Here is a 27,993-nt window from a genome sequence, read left to right as displayed (position 1 = left end):
GCTTTTTGGGGAAGGGTTTTGGAAAACTCAATCTGCTATTCCAGAAATCCTGCCCACATACGTAATTTTAAATTTTCTAGTCACCATAAAAAAAAAAACAAAAACGCATGACATTAATTTTGGGTTTTTGTGTGTTTTCAAAAGATTTATTTACTTATTTTAGGCCAGTGGGAGGGAAGGGGCAGAGAGAGGAAGAGAGAGAATTCCAAGGAGACTCCCTGCTGAGTGCAGGGCCCGACGAAGGGCTCCATCCCACGACCCTGAGATCATGACCTGACCTGAGCGGAAACCAAGAGTGGACCGCTCAATCGAATGAGCCACCCAGGCATGCCTCCATGGCATTAATTTTAATAATGTATTTAATCTAAGTCAATATAAGAAATAGTATCATTTCAACAGGTAACCAATATTTTTAAAATTATGAATGCCTACACTTCTTTCTAAGCCTCTGAAATCTGGTGTGTTTCCCACTTACAGCAGCTCTCAGCTCAGACCAGGGGCATTCCAGCACTGGCTCCCCGGGCAGACACAGGAGAGATATTTGGTATGGTGGTTATTTTTCAAGTGTGTTAACATATCTCTCATGTTTGATATTCTTCTTGTTTTAATCCTTGTCCTTTGAAGATGCTGCAATATCTAAGGATGGAACGCCTAGCTTCCGTCCCTCCACCCTGTCGGGTTGGTGCGCAGGGGCCTGCGAATTAAACCAAGGGCGCGTGCACTCCGAGGCGCCGAGCAGGGGCTCGCGCAGCAGGCAGAGGCAGGGGGTCGGGTGCCTCGCTGAGCAGGGGAAAGGTGAGACCAAAAGGCTCCTTCAGGAAAGGGGAACGGGTTTCGGGCAACGCCATCGCAGCTACTCCTGCCGGTCGCTCCTGCCCCGACGACCCCGAACTCCCGGGTGCGCCTGCGCCAGTCCCCGCGGCGGGGAGAGCTCTGCGCGTGCGCGCTCACTTTCAAGCGGGTTAGCCTTGCGTGCACCAGGGCCTGGCCGGGCCCCGGAAGTGCAGGGGTGTGGCCTCGCGGACAGCAGCACTTCCGGCCTGTGGGGGGCTCCCTGAGGCTTCTGAGTGCTGGGCCGAGGCGGTGGGGGGGGACTTGCGGCCCTTTTAGGAGACAGAGGCAGGAGCTCAGAGTGGAAAGCGGGCGCCGGCCGGCCCGGGCCTCGGCGCCCGCGGTCGACGCGTCACCCTCCCCCGCCCGAGCGCGCTGTGGCGGGGCCCGGCCGACCTCTGGCCTCTGACCTCCGACCTCGCGGGGCGGGGCACCTCCGCGGCCGGGCGCGGTTTCCCGGGGACGCGTTTCCCGCCGCACCGCGGGCCGCCCGGACCGCCCTGGCGGAGGCACCTTCCGGCGGCCTCGGCGCGGAGCCCTGGGCCGGGCGGCGGCCCCGGCGTGGCGGCCTGCGGTCACCGAGGGAGCCCCCGCCGCGCCCTGGCTCCCAGAGGCCCGGCGGCGGTCCGGGAGGAGCCCGGGCCTGGGCGCAGGTAGGTGTCCTGTGGGTCCGGCCCGGCGGCCCCGCCAGCGCGAGGCGGCAGCGACGGTGACAGCGCCCCGCGCGCTCGTGCTCCGGCCGCTTCGGGGACTTTCCCGTGGGACCTCAGGGTCTCCGGAAGTGCCAGGCCCCCAGGTGCGCGCTCGGTCAGTGGCCAGGCCCGTGACATGGCTCGGTGATCGCAGAGCGCGGTGCGCGCCCCTCCGGAGACTGACGCTCCGGGGACTGCCCCTGGGAGCCCGCTGTCTCTGCGGGGTTCCGCTGGCTAGTTGCCCGTAGGGAAGGGCGGGTCCAGCGAGGGCATCTGCCAGCGCCGGTGGGACAAGCCAGGGAAGAGTCTGTGCACACGTCTCCTGTGCACAGGAGGCGGCCCGGCGGTCCTCCCTGACCGAGGTGTCCCGAGGGAGACGGAGCCGCAGAGTGAGCGGGACTAGGACTAGGACAGCGCATTCCCTCCTTCCTTGGCTCGCTAGGGAGCAAGGGGTGACAGCCTCCACTGGAAGGTGATGGTTCTGGGCCTGCGGCAGGTGTCACCCTGATGTTCCTGTCTGTGGCCATCAGGCTGCCCTGGAGCGGCCTCGAGGAGGGTAGCGCTTCCTCTGGCTTCGATCCTACGCTTGCGTGGACGCCCCGCCGCTGCGGCCACCAGTGGCTGAGCCCTTGGTCTCCCCCTTCAGCGTGGAGGCGATGCCAAAGCTGCAGGGCTTCGAGTTCTGGAGCCGCACCCTGGGGGGGGCTCGCCACGTGGTGGCGCCCATGGTGGACCAGAGTGAGCTGGCCTGGAGGCTGCTGAGCCGCCGACACGGGGCCCAGCTCTGCTACACCCCCATGCTACACGCCCAGGTCTTCGTCCGCGATGCCAACTATCGGAAGGAGAACCTGTACTGCGAAGTGTGCCCCGAGGACCGGCCTCTCATTGTGCAGGTGGGCAGGGGCCTGGCCGGGAACACCAGGTGGAGCATCTTTCCAGAAACAGCTTCCCGGTTGGGGGGGGTTGCTGTGATGAAGCAGCAGACTGCCAGGGGCCCCTGCTGCTGGTCTCCCAGAGATCTATCCCTTCCCCCGGAGCTGGCTCAGTTTGGATGAGGGGTTGCCTTGGGCACTGGGGAAGATTCGCAGCCCCCCCACCCCATTGCCTGCCTGCTGTCTGCCACGTGTTCTCTCGTTACCAGATGATCGGAAAGAACACTTTGCTCTCTAGTTAAAGTCAGTGATGCCAGCTTTCTGTTTACAGTCGGGACAAACGTGAATCAGTGATTCCCCCTCCTTGTGGTGTGCGCACATGTCCTGCTATAAATGTTGAGGACAGAATGCCATCCTGCAGTCAGCCCCGGGGACCCCCTGTGGGTCTGGGGAGCTGAGGCACCAGGGCCTGGCTCGGGCTCATGGCACCTTCTGTGTCTTTCCCAGTTCTGTGCCAATGACCCAGAGGTGTTTGTCCAGGCGGCTCTCCTGGCTCAGGATTACTGTGATGCCATCGACCTGAATTTGGGTTGCCCGCAGATGATAGCCAAGCGAGGTGAGTTCAGCTCCGGGTCACTGTATTGAGCACTGCTTTGGGCGGGGGCAAGGCCCTGAACCCACAGGGTACCCGGCTAGAGGCCAGGGTGTGGATGCAACCAGGGGAGGGCCTGGCGCTGCTCCGGGTGGCGTCCCAGCCCTTTCTTTGCTCCTCTCTCTGGAGGGACAGGGTTCTGCTGGCTCTCAGAGGCTCGGCACTCCCCTTAGTGCCCAGGGAGCCATCGGGCTCCCTGTGGGTAAACGCGCTTTGCAGGAAGGAGGACCCCCATCACCCTCCCCCTGCGGCTGTACGCTGCTAAGTGTGCAGTTCAGGGGTTAGGATCGTTCCCACCCCGTCTGGGGCTCAGACTTTGTTCTTCACTGAGTCTGAGGGGTTGCTGGTTGGTCAGATGCTGTGCAGGTTGGGCGTTGCGTTCGGTGCCCTTGAGCTCCGGCAGCTGGGCACACAGCCCCCACATGTGATGCTGAGAAACTGCTCAACCCAGTGACTGTTCCTGCTGCCCCTCGGGACTGGCTTGGCAGGGGGCTCGTGCCCTGGGTAGACGCGGGAGGAGAATGGGTGCCGAGGGCCATGCTGGTCTTTTGCAGGTCACTACGGTGCCTTCCTGCAGGAGGAGTGGGACCTGCTGCAGAGAATGAGTGAGTTGGCTGCGTGCTGCGGGGTCGTGGTTGGTGAAGGAACCCTGAGCCGGTGGCCGGCGTGTCCTGGCTCTGCTGCAGGGGGGGGGCTGTGAAACTTGGAGCCGGACAGCGGGTGCTGGAGGCAGGTGTTCTGGCCCTGGCCCGGCCCCTGCAGCGCCCTGGCAGATGGGAGCTTGCGCAAGGAGGGCTTCCCCACGGCCTGCCTGAGGTGAACAGCACGCTTCTCAGAAGCCGACTCTCCTTTTCCACAGTTCTGCTGGCGCACGAGAAACTCTCTGTCCCTGTCACGTGCAAAATCCGAGTCTTCCCGGAGATTGACAAGACCGTGAAGTACGCCCAGATGCTGGAGAAAGCTGGCTGCCAGGTGAGGGGCCTGTGGGCTCGCAGGGCTGCGCACTACTCCCCTGCCTCGTGTCCCCTGCACCCTGAACCAGGGGGGAGGGGTCCTTGCCCCCAGGAGCTCCCTTGAGGCGCTGACTCCCCAGGGTGGACCGGCATCATGGTGACCACGAGGCGAGGCCTGGTGAGGGTGGGTGAGCCACATGTTCTCAAGAGGGAGGCTGCTACTGGGCAGGGGGAGGTGCCAGGCCTCAGCTGCCCTCTCCCCACCTGCCCCCAGCCTCAAGGTCGGGTTGGTGTCCGCCCGCCCGTCCCTGACACGTTTGGAGCTGGGGTGCTGCCACTTCCAGGAAGACTGGCCCATGAACAGGGCTGGGCCTGTCCGCTCTGCATGCTGGGTGGATCCGTGGGACATGGGAGCCCTGGGCAGCAACCCACCAGTTGCAACCCAGGGGACTGGGGGGAAGGCACTGCGTGAGCCAGGCCCGGGGTTCGGTTTGGGGTCTGCGGCCACGAGCAGGGTGGAGCCGTGCACCGCTGTGTTCTAGTTGCTGACCGTGCACGGGCGCACCAAGGAGCAGAAGGGGCCCTTGTCGGGCACTGCGTCCTGGGAGCATATCAAGGCCGTGCGGTGAGTGGGCATGGCGGGGGGCGCGGCGGCCCGGGCTGGCAGGGAACGAGAAGCACCTGCTCGGGCAGAGTGTGGGGGATGGAGCACTGTCCTCAGGAGTGAAGGGACAGGGTCCCTCTCTCCTGAGTGTCTGCTGCCTGCTCCTGGCAGGCAGGCAGTGGCCATCCCTGTGTTTGCCAACGGGAACATCCAGAGCCTGCGGGACGTGGAGCGTTGCATCCAGGACACGGGAGTCCAGGGAGTCATGAGTGCAGGTGAGGCAGGACCACGGCTGGTAGACATCAGAGGCGCCGGGCCCCGTCGTGACGCCCCGGGCCCCGTGCTGGCCTCACTCACCCGCCTCGTCTGCCTGATGGGCCTGAGCACTCGGGCCAGCGGCTGCCCTTGGCTGGACACGGTGGGGGGGGCCGTCCCTCCGGGGACGTGAGCGCCTGCCGCCTTGAGCCCTCCTCCCCCCGACACCCCACAGAGGGCAACCTGCACAACCCCGCCCTGTTTGAGGGCCGCAGCCCTGCCGTGTGGGAGCTGGCCGAGGAGTACCTGGACATCGTGCAGCACTACCGCTGCCCGCTGTCCTACGTCCGGGCGCACCTCTTCAAGCTGTGGCACCACACGTGAGTTGCTCCTCAAGGCAGATGCCGTTGGGCCTGAGCCCTAGCTGGGGCACTGGGGGATTTAAGAGGGAGCTTTCTGGAAACGTGTAGCGGAAGAGCTTGCTCCCGAGTCGGGTCCGGGTCAGGAAAGAGACGGAGTGCGTGTGCAGGGTGCAGGGCTCGGGCTCGGCCTGGGGAGCGGGGCGGGAGGCGGGCTCAGCAACGGCGCCTCGGTCTCAGGCTGCAGGTGCATCAGCAGCTCCGGGAGGAGCTCGCCAAAGTGAAGACCCTGGAAGGTGTCGCGGCTGTGAACCAGGAGCTGAAGCTGCGCTGTCAGGCAGGTGTTGGGGCTGGTGGGGCTGCCGTGTGGCGCGCGGGGGCCTGGGCTCCGTGACGTGGGGCGCTCTGGGCTCTTGCAGGAGGATATATCCCGGCAGGAGGAGGGGGAGAAGCCCTCTGGCGGCTTGCCTTTCTTCCACTGGATCTGCCAGCCCTACTTACGGCCAGGGTGAGCTTTGCACCAGCCCGCGGGCCGGGGGTGGGGGGCCGGGGTGCACACAGAGGAGGGGGCGCTCCGCCGCTGCCGCAGTGGGAGCCTGGCCTGCTCTCTGCGGCCTCAGTGGGGGGTCCCGCGGTGCCCGCTTTGCCCTCACCCATCCGCGGGTGCTTTGGTTTTATGTCTTTCTTCCATAAGGTGATTCTCTTTAGTGCTTCTGGTCCTGGGTGGATCTGTCCTGGGGGCAAGCGGCGGACAGCCCTGAGTTCCCGCTGGGTCCTCGCAGCTGTGGCTGGGCTGTCGTGTGTGGCCACTCAGGCCCAGTCATGGCCTGGGCAGCCTAGGAGCCAAGCTGCTGGGGCGCTGTACGCACGTCCTCACCCTAGCGGGTCGCCTCTCGCGGGGGCCCCCAAGCTCTGCCCGCTGCCCTTCCCTTTCAGGCCCAGGGAAGGGAGCAAGGAGAACGGGGGTGCCCGCAGCAAGCGGGCCCTGGAGGAGGAGGAGGGCGGCACAGACGTGCTATCCAAGAACAAGCAGAAGAAGCAGCTGAGGAATCCCCACAAGACCTTCGATCCCTCGCTGAAGCGTAAGCTGGTCCCGCCGCCGGGGCCCCAGGAGCTGCTCCCCAGGGCAGGTGGGCGGGCAGTAGCAAGCGCCGGCCGTGAGCCAGGCTGCTGTTTCCCTGCCGGCCACGTGCTCCGTCGGCCACTGCTCGAAGGCACAGGTGGCCTTTGGGACCACCCTCCTGAGAAGGCTCTTCTAGTGGCAAACACCCGGTGAGCGGTGGGGGCCTGCGCGCTGCGTCCTCAGCTGGCCGCGGTGGGCAGGGGCTCTGTGGAGACGGCAGGTGGGGGGCGGGCTCACCTGCTCAGCCCGCATCTGCTCCTGTTCTTCTTTCAGCCAAATACGCAAAGTGTGATCAGTGTGGAAACCCAAAGGTGAGTGTGGCCGTGCTGCCCCAGAGGCGGTGGGCGGGGGGGTCCCCGCGGGCGCTGCCCAGGACCTGCAGGGGCTGTCCTTCCCCTGCCTGTTGAGGGGGCAGCCCGAGGGAGGGGGCTGCTTCCCGCCTCAGACAGCCCCTCACAGCATGGAAGGCAGGCCCTGGGCTGGGGTGTAGCCCCCTGGTGCTCCCGGCCAGGCCTGCGCTCTGGGGAGCCTGCTCAGGCAGTGGGGCACCAGCCACAGGCGCCCTGGTTTGCCCGGGTTCAGGGAAACCGATGTGTGTTCAACTTGTGCCGGGGCTGCTGCAAGAAGCGGGCTTTCAGAGAGGCCGCCGACTGCCCAGGTGAGGGCACCTGCTGCCACCAGCACCCCCAGTCCCTGGCCCCCAGGGGGCAGTGGGACCCTCCCTCCTGAGCCCCACTGCCTTCTTCCTCCGCCAGGTCACGGATTGCTGTTTAAAACCAAACTGGAGAAGTCTCTGGCCTGGAAGGGGGCCCAGTCCCGGCTGCAGGAGCCTCAGCCAGCAGGATCTGGGGAGCCAGGCAGCCTCCCCGAGGCTGTGGGCAGTGCCCTGGCCTGAGGGGCCGCTGGAGCCCGACGCACCGCCCCACCAGGCCCAGGACTGTTACTGAGACCTCAACATGTCCCACTTAAGGAAATGCCTTTACTCAGGGAATCTCCCGCTACTCAACACGGAAGGATGAGCTGGTCTTCCCCTCGGCCCGACGCTGGGAGCCCGGAAATGCTGCACCAGGGAGCAGGCTCCCAGGCTGGACCTGCTCCCTCCTTGCAACGTGTGTGTTCAAAAGTGAATAAACCCTTTCAAAGATGATGCATGTTCAGAGAGCCGGAGACGGTATGTGAAGGCCCCAGGCCCAGCGAAACATCGGAGCAAGGCTGAGTTGGGAGGGTGGAGTCAGGGCCAGCGAAGACTCCAAACACGCAGCCACGGGTGGGAGCCCTCTGCCTCGGGAACCTTCCTAAAGGAGGGCAGCGCGCTGGCTCAGCCTCCTCCCCGCCTGCACGAGGGGTGGGGAGCCCCAACCCCAAAGCCTAACCCCATAGACACGAGCCTCAGAAGCTCTCTTAGCAGGAAGGAACGACAGAGGGGGAGTGTTCTCAGGCTGCCCTTTAATGGACTGAGGTTGAACTTGTCTGCAACCCCAAATGACACAAGAACAGGGAGGCTGGGAGTCCGTGCCGCCGGGGTGCGCAGGGGGAAGGGGGGCAGGTGAGTCCTGCAGGCGTCTCCTTCCAGGAAGGGCCCTGAGCAGCAGCCCACGTCGCCAGGGCCCCCACCACAGGGCACAACAGGGTGGAGGGGGCCCGAGAAGCCAGATGTGGATGCCCCGGCGGGGGGTCTGCACGGGGGGGCACCTCCAGAAGCGCCACACGACCAATGGGGAGCCTGCGTGTCCGAGTCCGAGGGGGGGGGCGCACAGACTGTCCTGGAGGCCGACGGGCGCCCTCACATGTTGGTGCTCATCCGGGACTGGCTGTTGGCCGGCGTCAGCTCCCCCTGGCTCCCTTCTCGGGGAGGGGACTGGGGTGGAGACGCGGCTGCTCAGCCCAGGAACCGTGCGCGTGCCCGCCCTGCTGCTGCCCCGCGCGGGGGCCGCCCCTGCCCTCACCTTGACGTGAACCTGGTTGCGCAGCACGGCTGCTCGCAGGATCGTCGCTTTGGCCCGCCTCTGGAACTCCTTCCCCATCAGCAGCGACTTCTCAAAGGTGGTGCTGCGCTGATCCACATCCCTGGCGTACAGGATCTGCGGCAGGAGGGACGGGGCTCGGCGGTGCTCACCGGGGCGCAGGGGCCCCCTCCCTGCACCCATGGCCTGGACCCGGGCCTGGCCACCTTGCTGTGGGAGTCGATGCGGGCGTTGATGAGCCCCTCCAGGATGAGCTGCGTCAGCTCGTCCTCCAGCGCCGCCACGGTGGTGTTGAAGGCTGCGGCCATCTTGTGCATGTCCGCTGACACGTAGGGGCTGAAATACTGCAGGGCAGAGGGCACGTGGGCCTCCCGCGACTCCCAGGCCCGCCCGCGGTGCCCTGCCTCAGCCTTCGTGCCCCCACGTCTACCTGGATGAGGGCGCGGTTGCGGATCTGGGTGTACAGGGTCCTGACGTGGGGGGCCAGGTACATGTCCAAGAGCAGGTTGTCCTGGTGAGGGGACCCGGTCAGGCACCGCTGCCCCCCGCCTTCCGCCTTGACCCCCCCCGCCCAGAGGAGGCAGGTCCCTCACCTTCATCTCATCCAGCATCTTTAGGCACGAGGCGTACTTGGACTCATAGAATTTGAAGATGATGTCTCGAACCTGCGGCTCCAGCTCCAGGAACAACTTGAAGGAGCTGCAGGTGCACACCCCTCAGAGCCGGCCCTGTGCCTGCCCACAGGCCCTGAAGGCCGGAGGCGGGGAACCGGAGCCCCCCACAGGCCCGGAGAGCACCAGTCCTCAGGCTTCTGGGAGGGAGCAGGGCCAAAGAAAGGGCCCCCAACAGGGACAGGCTGCAGGGCGAGCACCCCACCCTCCACCCACCTGCTGGAGATGACGTTGCGCTGCAGCTCCTGCCGGTCAAAAGTGGCCAAGGCGCACAGGCCACCATAGACGGCCACGTTGCTGGGAGAAAGCAGCTGAAAGGCAAGAAAAGAGTTGGGTCCAGACCCCCGGGGTCACTGACAGTCGAGACAGAATCCAAGGAGGAAGCAAGCCCAGACACAAGGCTGGCTCATCCCTGCCCTGCCCACCACCCACCCAAAGAATCCGCAGGACTCCACGGAGGGGATACCCCTCAATAAAGAGCCTAACCCACAAGCCCTCCCCCTGCTTCCCAGCAAGGGCTCGTCCCCAGACACCCTCCTGTCCCTCACCTCGGGGAAATCACAGTGATCGAACGAAGCCAGCAAGAAGCACTTGGCAGCCTGCTTGTACTTGCGCGCGGCCAACTCGGCCAGGCCTAAGGGGGGGGGGGGGGGGGAGGCAGCCAGGATGAAGCCCGGTGCCCGGAGGAAGCTGCCAGAGCCACCCTCACCTCTCCCACCCCAGCTGCTGCTGCTCAGCGTCAGGGACAGCGAGTCTGGTCCAGCTGTGGCCACCCCCGCGAGCACTGACCGGGGCACTCTCCTCGAGTCAAGGGCCCAGGGAAGCCGTGCACAGCGGTGGTTACTCCTGCAAAGGACTCCCGGGCCCACCTGTTAGTCACACCTCAGCTCCCGGCCACTGGCCGCACGCTGGCCTCCCCGCCCAGGACCGGAGCCTGGCAGGCACCCCCTGGGGCCATGGGTGCAGGGCTCGGACGTTTCCTCGGCTGTGACGAAGGCCCACCACCCTGGCTGTGAGGACCCGACCTCCGGCATGCACAGGCCACCCCCAGGGCTGGGGTCAGCTGTGCGGCCTGCCGCCCCAAGACCTCACCTGCAGCACACTTGAGCTTGGTGAGGATCGCCTGGGTCTGGCTGTCCCGCTCCCCACGCTGCTGCAAGAGAAAGCGGGACACGTGAGCCCCCGGCCTCCACATCCTGGCCCTTCCCCGGGCCCTGCCCCAGCCTGAGAGGGACAAGGGCAGACCGGGTTGGACCAGGCCTGCCCGGGCCTCAACAGTCCTGGCACAAGGTCCGAGGAAGCAGAGAGGGTGGGAAGCCGGCGTTACCTCGGCAATCTCCGGGGTGGACTCGGCCTTGCTGACGTAGCTCAGCACGTGAGACCAGTTCTGCAAGTAGACGCTGACCTGGCGGGCGAGCGGGGTGGATTCAGCCTGGGACGCCCCCTCCTGGCTCAGGGGCAGTGCTGCCCTTAATCCCCTCCCGACCCGGCGAGGCAGGGCCCACCTTGATGACGTTGAGGCACATGTTGATGACATGCTTGGCGCTGGTGCAGTAGTCCCGGGCCCGGGAGTAACACTTGAGGGCATTGCTCAGGTCCCCACAGTCCAGATAGTGGTCACCAAGGTCGTCGTGGCCGCGCCTGTGGGCCCAGACATGAGCGGACCTGGACCCAGGGCCACGCGGGCCTCGCTGCCCGCCTCCCAGTCTCCCGTGAGCAGCACCTGATACTCTCCTTGATGGAGTTGCCCTTGTAGTTCTTTAGGTCCGTGTCCAGCTTCTCCAGCTTCAGCAAGGCCTTCTTCCGCGTGGCCTCCACCCAGGCTGTGTCGAGGGGCGGCGGCTCCACGCCACTCTCGGGGATGGTGTCAGGTGCGTTCTGCAGCTCCCTGAGGGAGTGCCTGGGCCATCAGGGGCCGAGGTGCAGGCAGATGGGTGCCGCCAGGGGGCCCCTGCCCGGCCCCTGCCAAGTGAGCACCCAGCCAGCACAGGAACACGGGGACCCCGGCCTGGTGTGGACGCCCAACGGGAAAAGGGTCGTGCATGCAGCCATGGCAAGAGAAGAGAAGCAAGGTGCTGTCTCCACAAACTCCGCGTGATGTCAAAAGAACTACACGTCACGTGCACACAGAGAAAAGCCAGGACGACGCAGACAGCATGTGGTGGACTGGGTGAGAACCTAGCCCGTTTTGCCATTTATCACCCTTCCTGGCTTTTCAACAAGGAAGGCCAGGTCACCACATCGAGGCAGTGATGCTACTAAGCGCCCACGTGCGGATGGTGTCAGGCGTCACAGGAGCACAGAAAAGGCCCCCGCACAGGCCAGACGCAAGGGGGACACACCACACCCAGCCCCTAGTGTCTGCTCCCATCAAGGGCCCTGCCTCCTCCTGCCAAGCCCCCGGTCTCACCTGGTGGCCTCCGAGAGCTTGCGGTGGATCTCTTCATACATGTCCACGTTGAAGGTCCTCTGCACAAAGGAGAGGGCCATCTTCAGGGCCTCCACCCGCAGCGGGGGGCAGTGGTCAGCAATGAACTGCAGTCGTTCGATGCGCATTAGCCCACTGTAGCTGGCCGCGTACTGCTCCAGATCCTGAAGTGGGGGTGGGGGGAGTGGATGGAGACTGTGCAAGGCGGGACCCCAGATCCCAAGCCCTGGCAAGTGAGTCAGGAGCAGGACCCAGATGCTGACCCTCCTGCAGTATCCGAGAGGCCCTATGCCGATAACAAGAACAACTGGGTACACGGGCACCAGACCGCTCTCCAGTGCTGGCAAAGGCCACCTGGGGTGGGCCAGGGCACAGGCCTCCAGGGTAGAGCTCTGCCCCGGGGGCTGAGGGGATGGATGGCCAGAGCCAGATGGGACCGCTCGTGCCTGCCAGTCCCCAGGCGGAGCAGTCAGGAGGCAGTGCTCCGTAGGCTGGGCCCCAAGAAAGACCCGACCTCGGTCTGAGGAAAGCTGCACATGGGCTCTAGTGTGCGGGAGAGAAGTGGGGTGCAGGGTCTCCGGCTGGACTACCACCCCTCGTCACCAGGGGGCAACTGAACAGCCTCAAGGTTTCTGGGTCAGAGAAAAACACGGGCTGGGTGGGGAGCCTGGCCTGGCGCCTTCCTGCCTGCCCCAGGCCCGGCCGGGGGGTTCCTTACCAGGGTGGGGTTCTCCACCACATAGTTGACATCGGGTGCGTTCTGCGGGTCCTCCTGGGGGTCCACATCGATCTGCATGGGCTCCACGGCCCCCTGCAACACAGGCGGGCACCTTGGCACTCGGACCAGACTGCCCAGGAAGGGTGAGAAGCCCTCACCGTGCCCGACTTGGGCCTGCCCACGGTGCCACGTCCCCGCGGATCCTGTCCAGGGGCGCCTGCCGTCCCTGCCCCGCCCTGCTCCCGGCCTGTGTCCAGCGCCGCCCCTCGCGGCCCGGCAGCTGCCGAGCACAGCGCCCAGGCGCCACATGCCCCGCCGGGCTCCGGAGCGGTCCCTCCACGGCCCAGCCGCCGTCCTGACGCAGCTTCGTCCGAGCCACCGGGAGCGCCCGGCAGCGGGGGCCACAGGGCCCGGCGGCGGCGGGAAGGGGTCTCCTCGGGGCGCCCCCCCGCGCTCGCTCGCTCCTGGGCCCCCTGTCCTGGCAGGTACCTCACAGAGCGGCGTACGGGCCGACAGGCTGGCGCTCAGGCTGAAGTCCCCGGCCGTGCCCGGCAGGAAGAGGTCTGACCTACTGCTGTGAGGGGTGCAGTACACATCTGTCACTGACGAGGAGGCCGAGCTGGGGGCCGGGCTCTCCCTCATTCTGGCCTGACTCTCTGCACCCCCCGACCCTGACACACAGCTGGCCTGCTGCCGAAGGGAGAAAGAGCGTTAGCGCCGGGCCGGGCCTGCCGGGCCGACGGCGGGGACCCTGCGCGAGGCCGCCGGGCCGCGCGGGAGCGGGGAGGCCGCGCGGGGGCCCGGCTCCGGCCCGGCGGCGGCGGGGATGGGAGGGTAGCAGCAGGGGCGGGGGAGGGCGCGGAGGGGCCGCCGGCCGCGGCTCGTTACCTGCAAGTTAAACACCTGAACCGGCAGCGGCATCTTCACCCACCCCGCCGCGGCGCGCCGTCCACTTCCGGGGCATCGCCCTCCACTTCCGGGACAGCGCTTCCGGGTCGCGGCGGGCGGGTGGGCGGGGCGGCTCTTAAAGGGGCCGCGGCGCGGCCTGGGCCCGGGCGGTGCCCGCGGGTCCCGCGGCCGCATGAGCCGCGTGCGGGGGGCGCTGTGCCGGGCCTGCCTCGCGCTGGCCGCGGCCCTGGCCGCGCTGCTGCTGCTGCCGCTGCCCCGCATGCCGGCGCCGGCGCCGGCCCCCGCCCCGGCCCCGGCTCCGACTCCGGGCCCCGGCCGGCGGGCGTCCCCCGCCCGACCCGCCACCGCCCCTCGCCTGCGGCCTGACGACGTCTTCATCGCTGTCAAGACCACCCAGAAGAACCACGGGCCACGACTGGGGCTGCTACTGAGCACCTGGATCTCCCGGGCCCGCCAACAGGTGGGCCTCGCCCCGGGATCCCCGATCTCGGCACCCCTGCCCCAGGATCCCCGGCCCCGAGATCCCCATGCCCCGGATCCCCCAGCCAGGATCCCGACCCCGGACTGCAAACGTCCGCGACCCCTGGCACCCCCGTCCCGGCAAGGGCTGCCCCAGGGACCCCATCTCCGGGACCCCCTATCCACTGCTGTGTCTCCAGAGTGATGGCCAGACCCCTGCTCTGAGTCTGTGGGGACCCAGGCCCGGCGCCCCTCCTACCTGGGTGGGTTCTCTCAGCTGACACTGGACCAGGACCCCACAGACATCCCGTGAGAGCAGGCCTGGTCCCAGCCGCACCAGGAGATGCCAGGGACAGTAGCAGGAAGTCGCTGGGACGCCACCCTCCCCTCTCCCCCATCCCAACCCCAAGGGTCCAGGCCGGTCCTGGGCACCCTCTTCTCATCCCGAAGCTCCAGCTCTGAAGCTCAGCTCACTCTCTGGCATCTCTGCGGCTGCATCCTGGTCCACCTGGGGTCTCACAGGTTGTTTCTCCCCAGACATTCATCTTCACGGACGGGGATGACCCTGAGCTACAACTCCAGGGAGGTGAGCGCACTGCCCAGCTCAGCGTGCACCAGGGCCCCTCACGTATGCTTTGGTGCAGTGACACCTGTCTCCCTGCTGTGTACAGAGGCCTAGGGCTTAAGTCACTTGCCCAGGGTCACATAGCTGGTAGAGCCAGGATGCCCACCTGCCACCAGCCCAGCAGCCAGGGCCCCACCCTGCCAGCCGGGCTCTGCCTCCCGCAGCCCCTGGCAGGCTTCCCAGGGCCTCAGGCTGGAGCCACGGTCCCTGAAGACGTTCCCTCCTGGCAGCCCCACTTCAGGCACGTGTCCTCAACCCTGGGGTGGCTTTGCACTCGTGGGATTCCAGATGGTTGTCACCTGTCTGGGTCCTGTGGGTCAGCAACAAGCTCAGCAAGTGAGGCCAGGCCTGGGGGCTTTGAGCAGGGCGAGATGGCAAGGCCCTCCGGACAGCCACATTGTGCCCTGATCGCCGTGGGGTGGCCCTCACGCTTCCCTGGTTTCTCCAACCCGCAGGCAGCCACGTCATCAATACCAACTGCTCGGCCGTGCACACTCGCCAGGCGTTGTGCTGCAAGATGTCCGTGGAGTACGACACGTTCATCGAGTCGAGACGCAAGTGTGTGGTGGCCACGCCCCGGTGCCCCCGGGAGAGCCCAGGGCTGAGGCCGGGCCCGCACACCTGGGCCCGGGGTGGAGGCTGCCAGCACCAGCCCCTCACTCGCGAGCGCTCCCCACCGCCCCCAGGTGGTTCTGCCACGTGGATGATGACAACTACGTGAACCCCAGAGGCCTGCTCCAGCTGCTATCCAGCTTCTCGCCCAGTCAGGACGTGTACCTGGGGCGGCCCAGCCTGGACCACCCCATCGAGGCCTCCGAGAGAGTCCAGGGAGGGGGCACTGTGAGTGCTGAGCCGGGGAGCGGCGGCTGAGAGAGGGGAGACCCGGCGGGAAGGGCCGCAGGGGCAGGGGTCTGACCCATCCCGGGGCTGGGGGCGCTTCAGGTGCTGTGGGAGGAGCTGGGCCCGGGGGACCGGGTCGCAGAAGCCCGTCCTCTTGTGCCCTGGGCACTGCTGCCACTTGTGTGGCGAGCCGCTGAGAGGCCGCTCGAGGACGACACCCTGCCTGGCACCTTTCTCCTCCCCAGGTGACCACTGTCAAGTTCTGGTTCGCTACGGGGGGGGCCGGGTTCTGCCTGAGCAGAGGCCTCGCGCTGAAGATGAGCCCCTGGGCCAGGTGAGCATGGGGGTGCCGGCTGCCTGGGCTGGGAGGCCCGGGGTGGTGGTGCCGAGGACTGAGGAGGCCCTGCCCCGCTTCCCCCGGCCCCCGCCAGTCTGGGCAGCTTCATGAGCACAGCCGAGCGGGTGCGGCTGCCGGATGACTGCACCGTGGGCTACATCGTGGAGGGGCTGCTGGGCGCTCGGCTGCTGCCTAGCTCGCTCTTCCATTCCCACCTGGAGAACCTGCAGAGGCTCCCGCCTGACGCCGTGCCGCAGCAGGTACGGCCCCTGGGTGCTCCTGGGGCCTCGCCCCCACCTGCCCCGAGGCGCCTGGCCCTTCGCCCAGACCCCAGGCCAGATCACCAGCCTCAGGGAGGCATTCCCAGCCCCGCAGCGAACTTGCTGCAGACCCTGTGCTTGGCCCGCTGGGACCCAGGGGCCTGGGCGTGGGGGATCGTCTGTGAGGCGCAGCCTCCGTGCTTTCCCAGGCCGACGGGCCCAGGGCAGCCGCCGAGGTGGGGACTGTGGTCACAGGGCCGGCCTCAGAGAGGGACAGGCGGCTTGGGCAGGGGCGCCCCCGCATGTGCACCAGCCACCCCCCTGAGGTGTCTCCCGTGTCGGCTGCGCTTCTCAGCGCTTCCACGTTGTTCCCAAGCCTGCCCTCGGGGGCCTGGGGGTGGGGGCAGGGGGCGGTCCTGCCCTGGGGGGCCCCGGAAGCCGGAGGCACAGCAGCCTCTCCTGGTTTGACTCCGGAGGCGGGCAGAGGGTGTGGGGGTCCTGGGAGAGTGACATGCCCCCCCAGGTCACCTTGAGCTACGGGGGTCCGGAGAACCCACATAATGTGGTGAATGTGGCCGGAGGCTTCAGCCTGCAGCAGGACCCCACACGGTGAGTGGGCAGTGGGGAGGGGCTCTGACGCCAGCCCCCCACAACACCTATACCCCAGCAGGCCTGACCTCCACGTTTCCTTCCCAGGTTCAAGTCTGTCCATTGCCTTCTCTACCCGGACACGGATTGGTGTCCTGTGCACAAGCAGAGTGACCTCGTTTCTCGGTGACCCTGGGTTCCCAGCCCAGGGAACAGGAGCGTGCTGACCCCTCCAGGCCTCAGCTCTCCCAGCTGGCCACAGCCACGTCCAGGGAGATGGGGGCTCCCTGCAGGCCTGGCCAGGCTCTCTGGGAGAGCTGCTTGCCCCACCCAGGGGTCCAGCTGTGCAGCGTGCAGGCTGCCCCGGAAGGCAGAAGGGGGAGATGCTGCTCGTCCTCCCGGCCCAGCCCCCGAGGTGTGCCCCCACGCAAAAGGTGTCCACCCTAGGACCTAGGGGCCTGGGAGGAGGCTGGCATCCGGTTCCCAGGGCTCCATCCTGCCCTCCTCACCCTGCTGGAGAGGGGGTTCCCCGTAGACTGGGCTCCCTGAGTGGGCTCCTGGCCAGGGTCGCACACGGGATCCGTCAGCTGGCCATCAGGGAGCAGAGGCTTCACCTGCAGGCCTGGGGCGGAAGAGCCACCGTCCCCCCACCAGGCTTGGTGCCCGGCCAGAGCATCGTGGTCTCTGAGGGAGCTGCTGTAAGGACTCAGGCCTCTGGCCAGCGGGGCTCGGGGCACAGCCTACTCCGAGCCAGGGCATCTCCATCCGGAGGCCGCTTCACCAGGTCCCCTTGGCCACGGTCTTATTTCCTCACTCTGACCCACCACTTAGTACTCCCCCCCCGCCAAGTCCAAAAAGGAGCAGGGCCCTTTTGTTTGGGGCTCCCTCTACAGTGTGGCGCCCCAGCCCAGCCGCTGACCCACCTTAACTGTGCCTTTCCACGGAGGAGAGAGAACGAGGGGACTCAGCACTTTGGTTCTGCGCCCTGCTGTGTCATTGCCAGAAATGAATAAAGGCTTGATTGTTACTCTGTTCGGCTCACTGGCTTAGACGACCCGACAGCACCTGGCCGCTCAGCTCCTGGCCGGGCCTCCAGCTGCTGCCCCAGGGAGGCTCCATCCAGGCCAGTCTGCATCCCTTACAGCCCTGCTAGCCGAGCCTTAGCTGCCCACGGGACTCTTCGGTGTGAGCCCAGCACATAGCCAGGGTTTGGGAGAGGGGTCCTGCGGCGAATGATGAACATGGCGCAAACCTGTCCCGGGAGGGTGGCCTTCCTGTTACGCTTGCTTTCTCAGCACACCAGACAAGTAGTGTGTGTGTGTGGGTGTGGGTATGTGCCTGGCTGTGCACGAGTGTGTGGACGTGAGTCTGGCTGTGCACGAGTGTGCGTACGTGTGTGGCTGTGAGTGTGTGCCTGGCCGTGCGTGAGTGAGCTGTGGGGGTGTGTGCGGATGGTGTGTGTGTAGGGCAGGCAGGCAATGCCCAAATAAGCAGCTTGGAGTCAGCATGGGCTGGTTTCTGTGCATGATTCGACGGTGCACGACCAGGAGGAAAACACATCCGAAGGTCACCTGGAGTCGAGCGTCATGGGTTTCAGAGCCCGGGGCTGCCAACAGTCAGGGCTGGGAGAGGAATACTGGGGGTCCAAACAAGCGTAAGGAGTGGTGAATTTCAGCAAGCCTGAAACCTCACCTCGAGGACGGCACATTCTTGACACGGGCCGCAGAAATATCTCGGCAACAGTGAAGGGATCCACGGCAGAAAGGGGCACCCAATCTCAGCCCTGGGCCAGCGCCTCCCCGTGTGGTCCACAGCCTGCGTCCTGTGGACGTGGGTGTGCTCGATGCTCCCTCCGTGGCAGACAAGGGCGTTCCCTTATCCCTCCTTCCTGAGCCTTCCTAACACCCCTCCCCTCAGCCTGGGCCGCGCCTGCACGCACTGTCCTGGGAGGGTGGGGTGGGGTAGGGGACGTGCTGACCAGCAGAGGGAGCGTCTGCGGAGGAGTGGTGGGTTATGCCCGAGGACCGGTGAGCAGGTCTCTTCTCAGGGCCACGTGTCTCCAGAAGAGTGGTTCGGTGTGCATTGCCCCTAGGATGGAGAATCGCGTCCACTCTACCTCTGTTCTGTCTACACCGGACTTACCGTTTCAGACACCATCAGGTATGAAACAGTCACTCTGCTCTCTAAACCCACTCTCCAGGGTTGGATTCGCCATGGGTTTGTGAGCCAAGCCTCTTCCATTTCTCCGTCTCTGGTTGGGGTCTAAGTTCACGTCCACTTACTTGGGCCTTCTCAAGGTAGGACTGGCCACAGCACAGCTGTTTTGTGTTGTTGGACTCAGGTTATGAAGTTTCCCAACGAGCAATTTTCCTCTTTGCTTCAAACATCTGTCCCCAGGCACATGGTCCCACCGCTCGGGTCTTCTGTGGAGAGCCCCTGGCAGTCCCAGCTGCACGCCGCTGCAGACCGGGCGAGCTGGGGGCTGCAGGGGACCATCAGCGTAGAGGGTCAGAGGGGAACCGGAGGCAGCTGGAACCTCAGACTGGGAATGGAGCCTGAGGACGGACAGATGTGGGCTCCAGGAGTCCAGGGTGGGGAGGGAGAAGCCGGCCAGGGTCCTCGGAAAGAGATGCTGTTAGACCCAAAGCAGCAAGTTGGCACAGGACCCAGGTCACTTGGGAGGGGTTCGTGGCAGGTTGCCAGGCACGGTCCCTGCTCAGGAGCTCCCCCCTCACACCCCCGGACGTGGAGCATGCAGCAGTCCCCCAAGACCGGGGCACTGGCTGAACCTCCCAGACCCCAGCCCACTCAGGCCACCTGCCTCTCCTGTGTGCACAGAGCATAGACCCAGGACAGCAACAGATTGGCCCAAATTGCCCCTCCCCTGGCTCCTGGAGCTCTAGGCTGGACCACCTCAGAGGCCCAGACCCCCCTCATCGGGTCAGGAGGAACAAATCGTCCCCGGACCCCCGGTGCCCTCCAAGGGGAGGTGGGACTGGCCAGCTTCCTGAGCTGCGTGGTCTGCCAGACCAGCCGGTGCCTTTGTTTTTCAGAGAAGAAAAAAAAGCCTGGAAAGAAACGCCAAAATGTTTAATTGTCTCTGAAAAATGCAAAAAATGGTAAAATGGATTTTTCTCTTTCCCCTTTACGGTATTTTACACATAACAAAGTATGTCTTATAATGGACATGCAGTAGATGTATCATCAGAAAAAGTTAAAATTTTGTAAATTAAGTTTAAAAATTCAATTGTGTGTCCTTGGACCTCCGTCTAACATTTTTTGAACGGGTATTTAATAAGCATCAGGACACCCCGTGTCACCGCGGGCTGGGCCCCAGGCTAGCGCTGGAGGGATGGTGACCCGCCGAGCAGGCCAGCTGCTGCAGGCTGGGGGGGGTGGTGTTTGGGGTGAACGGGAGCAGCTGCTGATGGGTGCGGGCTTTCCTGGGGCAATGAAACACCCTTGATCCCCATTGGAAGCTTGGGTATTTGCAAATTGGCCCACTTGATAACAGCTGTTTGTAATCCTAAGATAGTACTTACTTTCCTGGTCATTTGAAGACAGGTGAAGACTTGTGCATCCCCAGCTGAGGTGGAACTAGGCGAGGCCCTGCCTCAGAGCCCTGAGGATGAAGGTGGGGGGGGGATGGGGGGCAAATGGCTCCAGTTCTGGGGCCCGAGGCTCAGGTGCGAATCCCCACTCCTGGCAAGTTCACACAACACTTCTGAGCCTCGTTTTCTCTTTTGTCAAATAGAATCTGCCAGAATGAATTGTTTCTCGATTCCCAGGGTTCTTATCTACGTAAAGTGTGTGCGTGACGCCCGCGTGCATCTCGTCTAAGAGCAGTGGCTCAGCCTCAGCTAACTCGGTATTTGCGGTGACTTCGTCCCACCGTGAATAACAGGGATTAACCCTGTTCTGGGATCAGGTAGTCGTGGTGGTTACACAAGTCTGCGAATATAATAAAAACCACAGAACTGTACCCTTCAACTCCGTACACTTTTTGATGCAAATGATGTCTCAATAGAGACGTTGTTTAGAAAGTGAGCCACGATGAGATTCAGAATTGGAGCGGGCCCATATTTATTACATAATTTCAATGCATTAACAAAAAGCCTTCCCACAAAGAAATACCCAGGATCAGGTGGTTTCACTGGCAAATTCTGTCAAACATTCAAGGAAGGAGTAACATCAACATTACACAAAGCCTTCCCGAAAATAGGCTAGAAGACGACATTTTCCCTCATTTTGTGAGCCTAGTATAACTCTGGCACCAAACTCAGACAAATACATTACAAAAAAGTTGACCAGCTGAATCTAAACTTTATATGGACATGCTTAGCACGTGGGGTCTAAAGAGCAATCCTGGAAAAGAACGAAGCTGAAGGACCTCAAGACCTACCGTGGAGCGACAGTACGGAGAGAGCACGGCGCTGACGCACGCCCCACACAGAGGCCGAGGCCCCGGAGCAGAGCCCAGACACAGGGGCACACACGCACCGTCACAGGGGTCCCAGTAAAGTCCCCAGAGCAATCCAGTGGGGAAAAGTCTTTTCAACAAACACTGCCAGAATCAGTCTATGAATTAATTTGTTTTCACTTGGAAAAAAAAAAAAGCCAGCCCGGCGTGTTAGTCAGGATGGCCTTGGCGGTGGTGCAGGAAGGACTAAGTCCTAAACGTGCATTTGTTCACATGACACGGTGATTGCGTGGGTCAGGAACCCAGGGCGCTTCTACCTTTGGGGCCCACCATCTGTGGTTTCCAAGTCGCCCCGGCATCATCGGGTAAAACAGAGGCAGAAAGAAGTGTGATGAGCACCCGAGGCTCAGCACCTGAGCCCAGAAGGGACACAGAGTCCTCTTCCCACATTTCACTGGCTCGATGGGAGGGAAGCTGGGAAGTGTGGAGAAGCCCTTAGGTTTGGCGAGTACCCATGATGTGGGACACTGAGCAGACTGGACGGAGGGAGCAGAAGCCCCCGGGGCTCTGATGGTGTTCTGGCGGGGGGGCGGGGAGGGTGGCAGGGGGCTTCTTATGGAACACCTGTTACTTGTTATTACCAGACACACAAACTTCTATTTTCAGCCAGTGATAACCACCTTGTTCTCGGCCAAGTTTTCCTGATGGGGAATGTGAAGCCAGGCCTGCAGCGGTGAACAGTTCTGGGAGCAGAAGAAAGAAGGAGAAGGAATAGGGAAAAGGCAGGGTACAGAGGCCAGGCCCCTCAGCTCGCGGCTCCTGACATACACGGGGCGCGGGGGCAGCCGTCTTCTGTCTTCTCCGAGGAGGGGACGCCAGCACCACGTTTTGAAAGCTCAGTTGTGGGGAGTCACCGCGGTGAGGAGGGGTCTCCACGGGGTCCTGGCCTCCGTGCAGGGGTGCACCGGCTCGGGTTCCCGTGCCCTGCCCACAGCCACCATCTCCAGGTAGCTTCCCGGCACCTGTGCCGGTCCCGGGGCCCGCCCTGCTCCGCACCCCAGACCTCGTCGCCCCCTGGCCCGGCCGGTGGGCTTTCCTGAGCCTCAGTGACGTCCCTCCTCCCACCTGAGCCGGACCTCTGGCCCCACCAACCTCCTGGGGCCGCTTTCCCAGCTATGCTCTGGCCAAGGCCCTGGAAGGGTAGGCAGTTCTCTGAGGGGTTCATGTAAGAAGATTGAGGGGCACCTGGGGGCCCCAGGCGGGTAAGCGTCCAGGCCTTGATCTCAGCTTACGTCTTGATCCTTGGGGTCATGTGTTCAAGCCCCACGTTGGGCTCCATGCTGGGCATGGAGCCTACTTTAAATAAAATAAAATAATAAAATAAAATAAAATAATAAAATAAAAGCTTGAAGCCACACAGAGCGGCCTCGGGCCCCTAACCTGTCCCCATCTTCCCCCCAGCCCAGGAGAAAGGAGCAAAAACCCCAGAATGCACAGCGTTGGGAGGCCCCCTAGGCACCGCCCCCCCTCCTCTGAGGGCAGCTGTCCCTCCTGCCTCCCCCCCTCCCCCGTCCCTTCTTCCTGCTCGCCACCCTTCCTTTTCCTTCCCTTCCTTTCTTCTGTGTTTTTTCTTTCTTGGAAATTGTGCCAGGAATCACTTTCTCACTCCCCATTTGGGCCAGGCCGCCCCTCCTTTTTCATGCACTTGTTCCTTATAGCTCTGTCCTCTGCTCCCCACCCCTCCTGGAAGCCATTCATGTGTTTCGGGATATAATTGTGTGTTTGTATTCTTGTAAAGTGTGTGTCATTTTTTAAAAAGGTTTTATTTATTTGAGAGAGAGGAATATGTGCAGGAGCAGGTGGGGGGCAGAGGCAGAAGCAGACTCCCCGCTGAGCAGGGAGCCCCATGCAGGACTCGATCCCAGGACCCTGGGATCATGACCCGAGCCCCAGGCAGACGCTTCACCGACGGAGCCACCCAGGGGCCCCAGTGTGCGTCATTTGGCACGCAGACATTCTTGTGCTCACTATCTGCATGGTGCGTCTTTTCCTTTCCATTTATTTGTAACGATCGCGAGGATTCTGTAGACAGCATGTAGTCTTGCTTTTATATTCGGGGTGATGATCTCTGCCTTGGACGTATGTAGTTGGGTCAAGTTTGATGTAGTTACTGGTCTAGTTGGGTTCAAGTCCACCACTGGCAAGCAAATAGCTTTAGTGCTTTATTTCCTCATTTGGTTTCTCAGCCACATATCCAAAAAGTATTTCGTTGGCACTGCACGGTTAACAATATGCATCCTGAATTTATCAAAATTGGTTTGGGGTCAATATTAACCACTTCACAAATGTAGTAACTTTGCAAGAGTAGAATTTCTTTTACCCTCATTCTCCTTTGGGCTGTTGTTTTACTTTTTACTTTTACATATGCCATTTCACAAGGATATTTTTTTAATATTTATTTATTTAAGTCATCTCTATACCCAATGTGGGGCTCAAACTCATGACCCTGAGATCAAGAGTCGCTTCCTCCTCCAACCAAGCCAGCCAGGCACCCCTTTTATTTTTATTTTATTTTATTTTATTTTTAAGATTTTATTTATTTATTCATGAGAGACAGAGAGGCAGAGGCAGAGGAAGAAGCAGGCTTCCCACTGAGCAGGGAGACCGATGCGGGGCTCGATCCCAGGACCCTGGGATCATGAGCTGAGCAGAAGGCAGACGCCCAACGACTGAGCCACCCAGGCGCCCCTCACCCTCATTTTTTTAAGGTGTTATTTTTAAGTCATCTCTACACCCAACACGGAGCTCGAACTCACAACCCAGATCAAGAGTTGTGCACTCCACTGACTGAGCCCACCGGGCGACTCTTACCTCATTGCTGAGAGATATTTTTGCTGCATCTAGAATTTCTGGATTGACAGATTTTTTTTTCTTTTAGCACTTTGGAGATGTCATTTCACTGCCCCCTGGCCCCCTTGTTGGCTTATGAGGAGTCATCTTTCATGCTCCCAGTTCCCTCTGGGCAATGAGTGTTCCTCCTCTGGCCTCTTGCCACATCCTCCTTCTATCTTTGGTTTAATCAGATTGATAATGATGCACTTTGATGTCGTTCTTTTTATATTTACCCCGCTTGGGGTTCGGTGAGCTCTGGAGTCTATGTTGATTATTTTAATCAAATTTTGGGGAATTGGGGGCATTAGTTCTTCAGACATTCTTTGGTGCTATTCTCATTTTCTTCTTCTGGGAAGTCAATTACCTGCATGTTAGACCATTCATCTGACCCTCCCCTTATCCAGCGGGTCCTTGAGGGTCTATTCATTTTTATTTGGTCTTTTTGTTCTCTTTCTTCAGATTGGATCATTTCTACTGATCTGCCTTCAAGTTTAATGACTCTGTTTTCTGACACAATTTCCTGTTAAACCTACCCAGCGAATTTTCTTTTAGGTATTGTACTTTTAAAGTCACAATTTCCATTTGATTCTTTTTTATAGTTTCCATTTCTATGATAAAATTTTCTATCTGCTCATCAAAATGTTATTTTCCCTTAATTTTTTGAACACATTTATAATAGGTGCTTTAAAGTCTTGTTTGGCAAATCAGGATAATTTTTGTTTTAGTTGGCTGCTTTTTCCTTGACTATGGGCAATGTTTTCCTGTTTCTTTTCATTCCTAGAAAATTTTCATTGTGTACTGGACATTACAGATGATATGCCATAGAAAGTCTGGGTTTTGTTATCTTTCTCTGAAGAGTGTTGGTTTTTGTTTTGCAATTTAATTACTGACTAATCGTTTCGAACTTGTTTAGGTTTGGTTTTGCGCTTTATTGGGGTTATCTGGGGAAAACTCCTGGTGTTTCCCTGGGTCCTCTAACTTAGTGGGACTCAGCCTCCAAACTGTCTCCCCTGTATATTTTATTAGGGCTTTAGAGAGAGAAGAAAGAGTAAGCCTACCTCTAGTGGCCCCGACTCATAAGGAGGAGACTTTCCAGGTCATAGCTGGATGCCTAGGGCGTGAACTAGGTGTTGATGAGCTGTGTCCACTCTGGCTGGGCCAGAGCTCCCAGGTCCCCAGCACTACTACTGTTGGGTGATCTCATCCTGCACGTGTTCAGCCCAATCCTCAGTCATGCACTAGAAAGGAACCAGACAGAGACCACACACAGACTTGTGGGCACAGCCTCCTCCCCTCCCTGAAGATTCCAGCCCCTTCAGTTGCCTCAAACCCTGATCTGCCTCCGCTGCTTGGCGGGACCACGTGTTCTGCTTGGATTCTGGCTCCCTGCCCCTCAGTGAACGTGTTATCCTAGGCAGAACATCTGTGGGTCTAACCTCAGGGGTTTCTATCCACCAAGGACGGAAGTCTTGTGCTGCCTATTATCCATTTCCAGGAAACAGTTACTGGGTATATTTCTCAAGCTCCATGGTTATTTACAGTGGGAATGCTAGTCCGGGAACCAGTTAAAACATCACCACTGGAAGCAAATGTGCATGATTTTTAGTCTATGGGGAGAGGGTGTTGTAAATCTCAGTCACTTGTTCCATTCGGACCCAAGGGCCAAGTTACAGTTGCTCCTGAGGAAGCACTAGCTGGTGGAAGGGTCTGGTGGGGTCTAAGGAGACAGAAATTCATCTTAGTTGGGCCAACTCCCCAGGGGGTGGTTGGCCTCCCCAGAGACACCGTAAGGGACGAGCCTCTCCCTGCATGGAGAGAGGCCGAGGGGTGTGAGGACCCCGTGACTTGGCCTACAGACAAGAAACCCCTAGAAACCTCACCCCCAGAAAGTGACCCTGGACCCAACAGCTGGGCCCTCAGCTTCCAGACTTACAGTGCATGGGGCCTTGTGCCTGTAGGCTGGGGTCCACTCCCAAAGGGTGTGGGGACAGGCACAGGGAGGCAGCTTGCAGGCAGGAAGCTTGATGCCCCGCCCCCTAATCCTGGGAGTAGCCCGGATGGCTTTTCCCAGGGGCATTGCCTCAGGCCACCTTGGGAAAGAGCTTACTAGGCTCTTGGCAAAGGAGATCTGCCGGCAGGCCCTCTCCCTACACGTTATCCATTCGTTATCACCCCATTACATTGGGAGCAGGGGCCTGACACCTTTTCCCACCAGAGAAGCTGTCAGCTGAGGGCAGGCTCAGTCCCAAGGACCCAGGAGCTTTCGGGAAGGGGCCCCTGCCCAATAACCCTGACATCCAAGGCCTCCCTGTCATTCTCCAAGCCCCGGTGCCTGGCTGTGAAACAGTTGGCTTCTGAGAGGGCAGAGACCCACCCGAGGAGCAGGGGCCAGGGGCCTGCAGGAGATGGTGGAGGCCGGCAGGGTGGGAATTCCCTGAGAGGGACCGAAACCTCCGCTGTGGTTCTGGCCTCCACGCCCAGCCGGCTCAGCCAGTGCCGGGCGCAATCCCCTCCGCAGACATCCCGCACTCTCCTTCTGAGGGGGGGGGGGGGGGGGGGGGGGCAGCGGGGGGTAAGGACTGGCCACCGTGGTGAAGAAAAGAATCGACGAGGTGTGGAGGTGTGGTTTGCAGCTGACATGCCAACCGGGGCGGTGTGTCCCACGTGGCGAGACGAAGGCAGCATGCAGGGGCTGGCTCCCAGGTCCTCAAAGGAAACCTTGCAGGAACCCTTTCTCTGTGGTGCCCCCAGCCTGAACACCCGTCCACAGAGGGGGTGTTCGAAGCAGGAGAGGCCGGGCGTTGAGCCCACAGACACCCCCAGGGCAAAGCCCTCCCCAAACTGAACTCTTGGGATGGCCTGAGCCCTGGATCCCACTCCCAGGCGGGAGCACAGAGGCCCAGGGGCGAGATCTGACCTGGAGTGTCTCATGTGATTTTATCTATTCGTCAGAGAGAGAGAGAGAGAGAAAGCAAGCACAAGCAGGGGGAGGGGCAGAGGGAGGCGCAGTCCCTGCTGAGCAGGGAGCCCGATGCGGGACTCGATCCCAGGACACTGGGATCATGGACTGAGCCACCCAGACGTGCCAATAAATAAATAAAATCTTAAAAAAAAAAAGAATGTGCCATTCATTCATTCATTCATTCATTCATTCCTCACTCCCCAGACACAGTTGGAAGCGCACTCTCTGCCCAGCGCTGGGGGAACAGAGGCGGACAGCGTACCCTGCCCTCCCGGGGCTCAGGCTGTCGGGAGTCACAGAGCGGATGTGGTGGGGGTGGGGGCCACACCACAGGTGCAGGAGCCCAGAGGGGTGACCCTCAGAGAAGCTGACGTCCCAGCTCAGCTTCTTGGGCCCAGATGCCAAGACGGTGGGTGGAGCAAAGAGCCGAGCAGGCAGCGGCCAGCAGGGAGAGAGCCCGGGGCCTCTCCCGGCCGACAGGGCAGGAGCTGAGCAGGGCTGAGAGCCGGGCCGTGAGACTGCAGGTGACCTGGCCTTAGGGACAGGCAGATCCTCATGAAGTAGAACCAAGGGGGCCTGATGGGCAACAGGTGGCCAGTGGAGCACGAACAAAGGTCTGAACCAGTGCAGGCTCTGGGCTCTGGGTGGCACAGCAGACAGGTGCCACTCAGAGAGAAGCCACTTGCTCAGCATGGACAGCACCAGGGGCAGCCCCCCCCCACACCCCTCGTGGCACCGAAGCGCCCTTGCTTGGGAGACGGGCTTGGTCTCCAGGCCCTATGGCCATGTGCCCTCCCCACCCCCCAGCCCCGCCTGGCCACCTTCTGCATGTGCACAGAATAGTCGTGGGATTGCGCCTGTCCGCACCTCCCAGTCACAGAATGTTCTAGGTGGTGTCAAGCCTTCCCAACTGAGGAACTGGCCAGCCCAGGCAGTGGGGTGGAATCTGGCCTGCGGGGGGCCCTCCTGCCCAGGCCTCCCTGAGGCCCCCATGCCCTTCCTGAGTGCAGCCTGGAGCCCAGGCTTTTCCAGTGGGTGCCCAGGGTCTGGCCGTTTGGTGAGGAGCCCCCTCCCCTCAGAGCCCACCTGTCCCTGGCCCCAGCCAGCTCTGACTTAGCTCCACCCCACCCTGCTCAAGTGTCCCCTTTGGGGCTTGTCCCTGGCCAGGTCCAGTTTTGGGCAGGTCTGCTCATGCGTGCTCTCCTTGCCCTGAAAAACAAGAAAAGCAAATAAAACCTCCCTCTCTCTTAAGGAGGAAACCTGAGAAGTTAGCTTGGAGGCTTGGGAAGGACCTTTGTTCAGGTGCAGCCCAGGCCTTTCACGTGCGGCCCCTGGGTGCCCGAGGCCTCCCCCCACCCCCCCAGCACCTGCTGGTGTAGGATGCGACATCTGCCTCTTGCCATGACCAGGTTCCAGATGGCGCAGCTACTAGGGGGCGGAGCCTGCACCAGCCTGAGTCCCTGCACGGCTGGCCCCGAGCCCTAGTGGGAGTGGGAGAGAAGGCGTCCTTACACCAAGCCCCTGAGATCATGGGGCTTGTGAGTGCTGCATGGGTTTGGCCTGTGGCATGGGAGCTTAG

The 27,993-nt window shown here is 61.9% G+C and overlaps 3 protein-coding genes across 7 annotated transcripts; 2 read left to right on the top strand and 1 right to left on the bottom strand.

Annotated features, from left to right (window-relative positions):
• Window positions 1-1,369: 1,369 nt before the first annotated feature.
• On the top strand, window positions 1,370-7,655 carry DUS1L (dihydrouridine synthase 1 like). 2 transcript variants are annotated; one of them, XM_032429666.1, is made up of 14 exons: window positions 1,370-1,484; window positions 2,170-2,416; window positions 2,903-3,011; window positions 3,602-3,652; window positions 3,907-4,019; window positions 4,543-4,625; window positions 4,776-4,879; window positions 5,095-5,239; window positions 5,459-5,555; window positions 5,638-5,726; window positions 6,155-6,300; window positions 6,615-6,652; window positions 6,924-6,999; window positions 7,097-7,485. In XM_032429666.1, the coding sequence occupies exons 2-14, from the start codon at window positions 2,180-2,182 to the stop codon at window positions 7,234-7,236; spliced, it is 1,428 nt and encodes a 475-aa protein (XP_032285557.1). In that variant the 5' UTR covers window positions 1,370-1,484; window positions 2,170-2,179; the 3' UTR covers window positions 7,237-7,485. The 2 variants fall into 2 exon arrangements, with proteins under 2 accessions (XP_032285557.1, XP_032285559.1); XM_032429668.1 differs by lacking the exon at window positions 6,924-6,999 and having other exon boundaries at window positions 7,329-7,655.
• A 127-nt stretch (window positions 7,656-7,782) lies between these two features.
• On the bottom strand, window positions 7,783-13,085 carry GPS1 (G protein pathway suppressor 1). Of its 4 annotated transcripts, none has more exons than XM_032429663.1 (14): window positions 12,612-12,802; window positions 12,123-12,215; window positions 11,387-11,568; window positions 10,700-10,864; window positions 10,482-10,617; window positions 10,304-10,381; window positions 10,069-10,126; window positions 9,525-9,610; window positions 9,193-9,287; window positions 8,899-9,004; window positions 8,736-8,816; window positions 8,512-8,649; window positions 8,288-8,422; window positions 7,783-8,199 (listed from the first exon to the last, which is right to left on the bottom strand). In XM_032429663.1, the coding sequence occupies exons 1-14, from the start codon at window positions 12,762-12,764 to the stop codon at window positions 8,125-8,127; spliced, it is 1,581 nt and encodes a 526-aa protein (XP_032285554.1). In that variant the 5' UTR covers window positions 12,765-12,802; the 3' UTR covers window positions 7,783-8,124. The 4 variants fall into 4 exon arrangements, with proteins under 4 accessions (XP_032285554.1, XP_032285553.1, XP_032285556.1 ...); XM_032429662.1 differs by having other exon boundaries at window positions 7,785-8,199; window positions 10,069-10,129; window positions 12,612-12,801; XM_032429665.1 differs by lacking the exon at window positions 12,612-12,802 and adding an exon at window positions 13,011-13,072 and having other exon boundaries at window positions 7,786-8,199; window positions 10,069-10,129.
• Window positions 13,086-13,203: 118 nt separating this feature from the next.
• On the top strand, window positions 13,204-17,151 carry RFNG (RFNG O-fucosylpeptide 3-beta-N-acetylglucosaminyltransferase). Its single transcript, XM_032429661.1, has 8 exons — window positions 13,204-13,491; window positions 14,028-14,076; window positions 14,571-14,673; window positions 14,802-14,955; window positions 15,201-15,289; window positions 15,387-15,552; window positions 16,076-16,161; window positions 16,249-17,151. Exons 1-8 carry the CDS (start codon window positions 13,204-13,206, stop codon window positions 16,328-16,330), a joined length of 1,017 nt encoding a protein of 338 aa, XP_032285552.1. The 3' UTR covers window positions 16,331-17,151.
• The last annotated feature ends 10,842 nt before the right edge of the window (window positions 17,152-27,993 follow it).

The sequence above is a fragment of the Phoca vitulina genome, unplaced genomic scaffold (assembly GCF_004348235.1).
Source record: "Phoca vitulina isolate PV1807 unplaced genomic scaffold, GSC_HSeal_1.0 scaffold41, whole genome shotgun sequence".
Taxonomy (NCBI): domain Eukaryota; kingdom Metazoa; phylum Chordata; class Mammalia; order Carnivora; family Phocidae; genus Phoca; species Phoca vitulina.
The sequence above is the reverse complement of the archived record's forward strand: the minus strand, read 5'-3'. Positions and strand labels throughout refer to the sequence as shown.

Bases quoted from the DNA above. Each gene is read 5' to 3' on its own strand.
- DUS1L (XM_032429666.1), top strand. From the start codon at position 2,180: ATGCCAAAGCTGCAGGGCTTCGAGTTCTGGAGCCGCACCCTGGGGGGG. The intron at 3,012-3,601 runs GTGAGTTCAGCT...GGTCTTTTGCAG, and splicing joins GCAGATGATAGCCAAGCGAG to GTCACTACGGTGCCTTCCTG. The intron at 5,556-5,637 runs GCAGGTGTTGGG...GGGCTCTTGCAG, and splicing joins AGCTGAAGCTGCGCTGTCAG to GAGGATATATCCCGGCAGGA.
- GPS1 (XM_032429662.1), bottom strand. From the start codon at position 12,764: ATGAGGGAGAGCCCGGCCCCCAGCTCGGCCTCCTCGTCAGTGACAGAT. The intron at 10,618-10,699 runs GTGCTGCTCACG...CTGGGCCCACAG, and splicing joins TCCATCAAGGAGAGTATCAG to GCGCGGCCACGACGACCTTG. The intron at 8,817-8,898 runs GTGAGGGACCTG...TCCCCTCACCAG, and splicing joins AGATGCTGGATGAGATGAAG to GACAACCTGCTCTTGGACAT.
- RFNG (XM_032429661.1), top strand. From the start codon at position 13,204: ATGAGCCGCGTGCGGGGGGCGCTGTGCCGGGCCTGCCTCGCGCTGGCC. The intron at 14,077-14,570 runs GTGAGCGCACTG...TCCAACCCGCAG, and splicing joins TGAGCTACAACTCCAGGGAG to GCAGCCACGTCATCAATACC. The intron at 14,956-15,200 runs GTGAGTGCTGAG...TCTCCTCCCCAG, and splicing joins GAGTCCAGGGAGGGGGCACT to GTGACCACTGTCAAGTTCTG.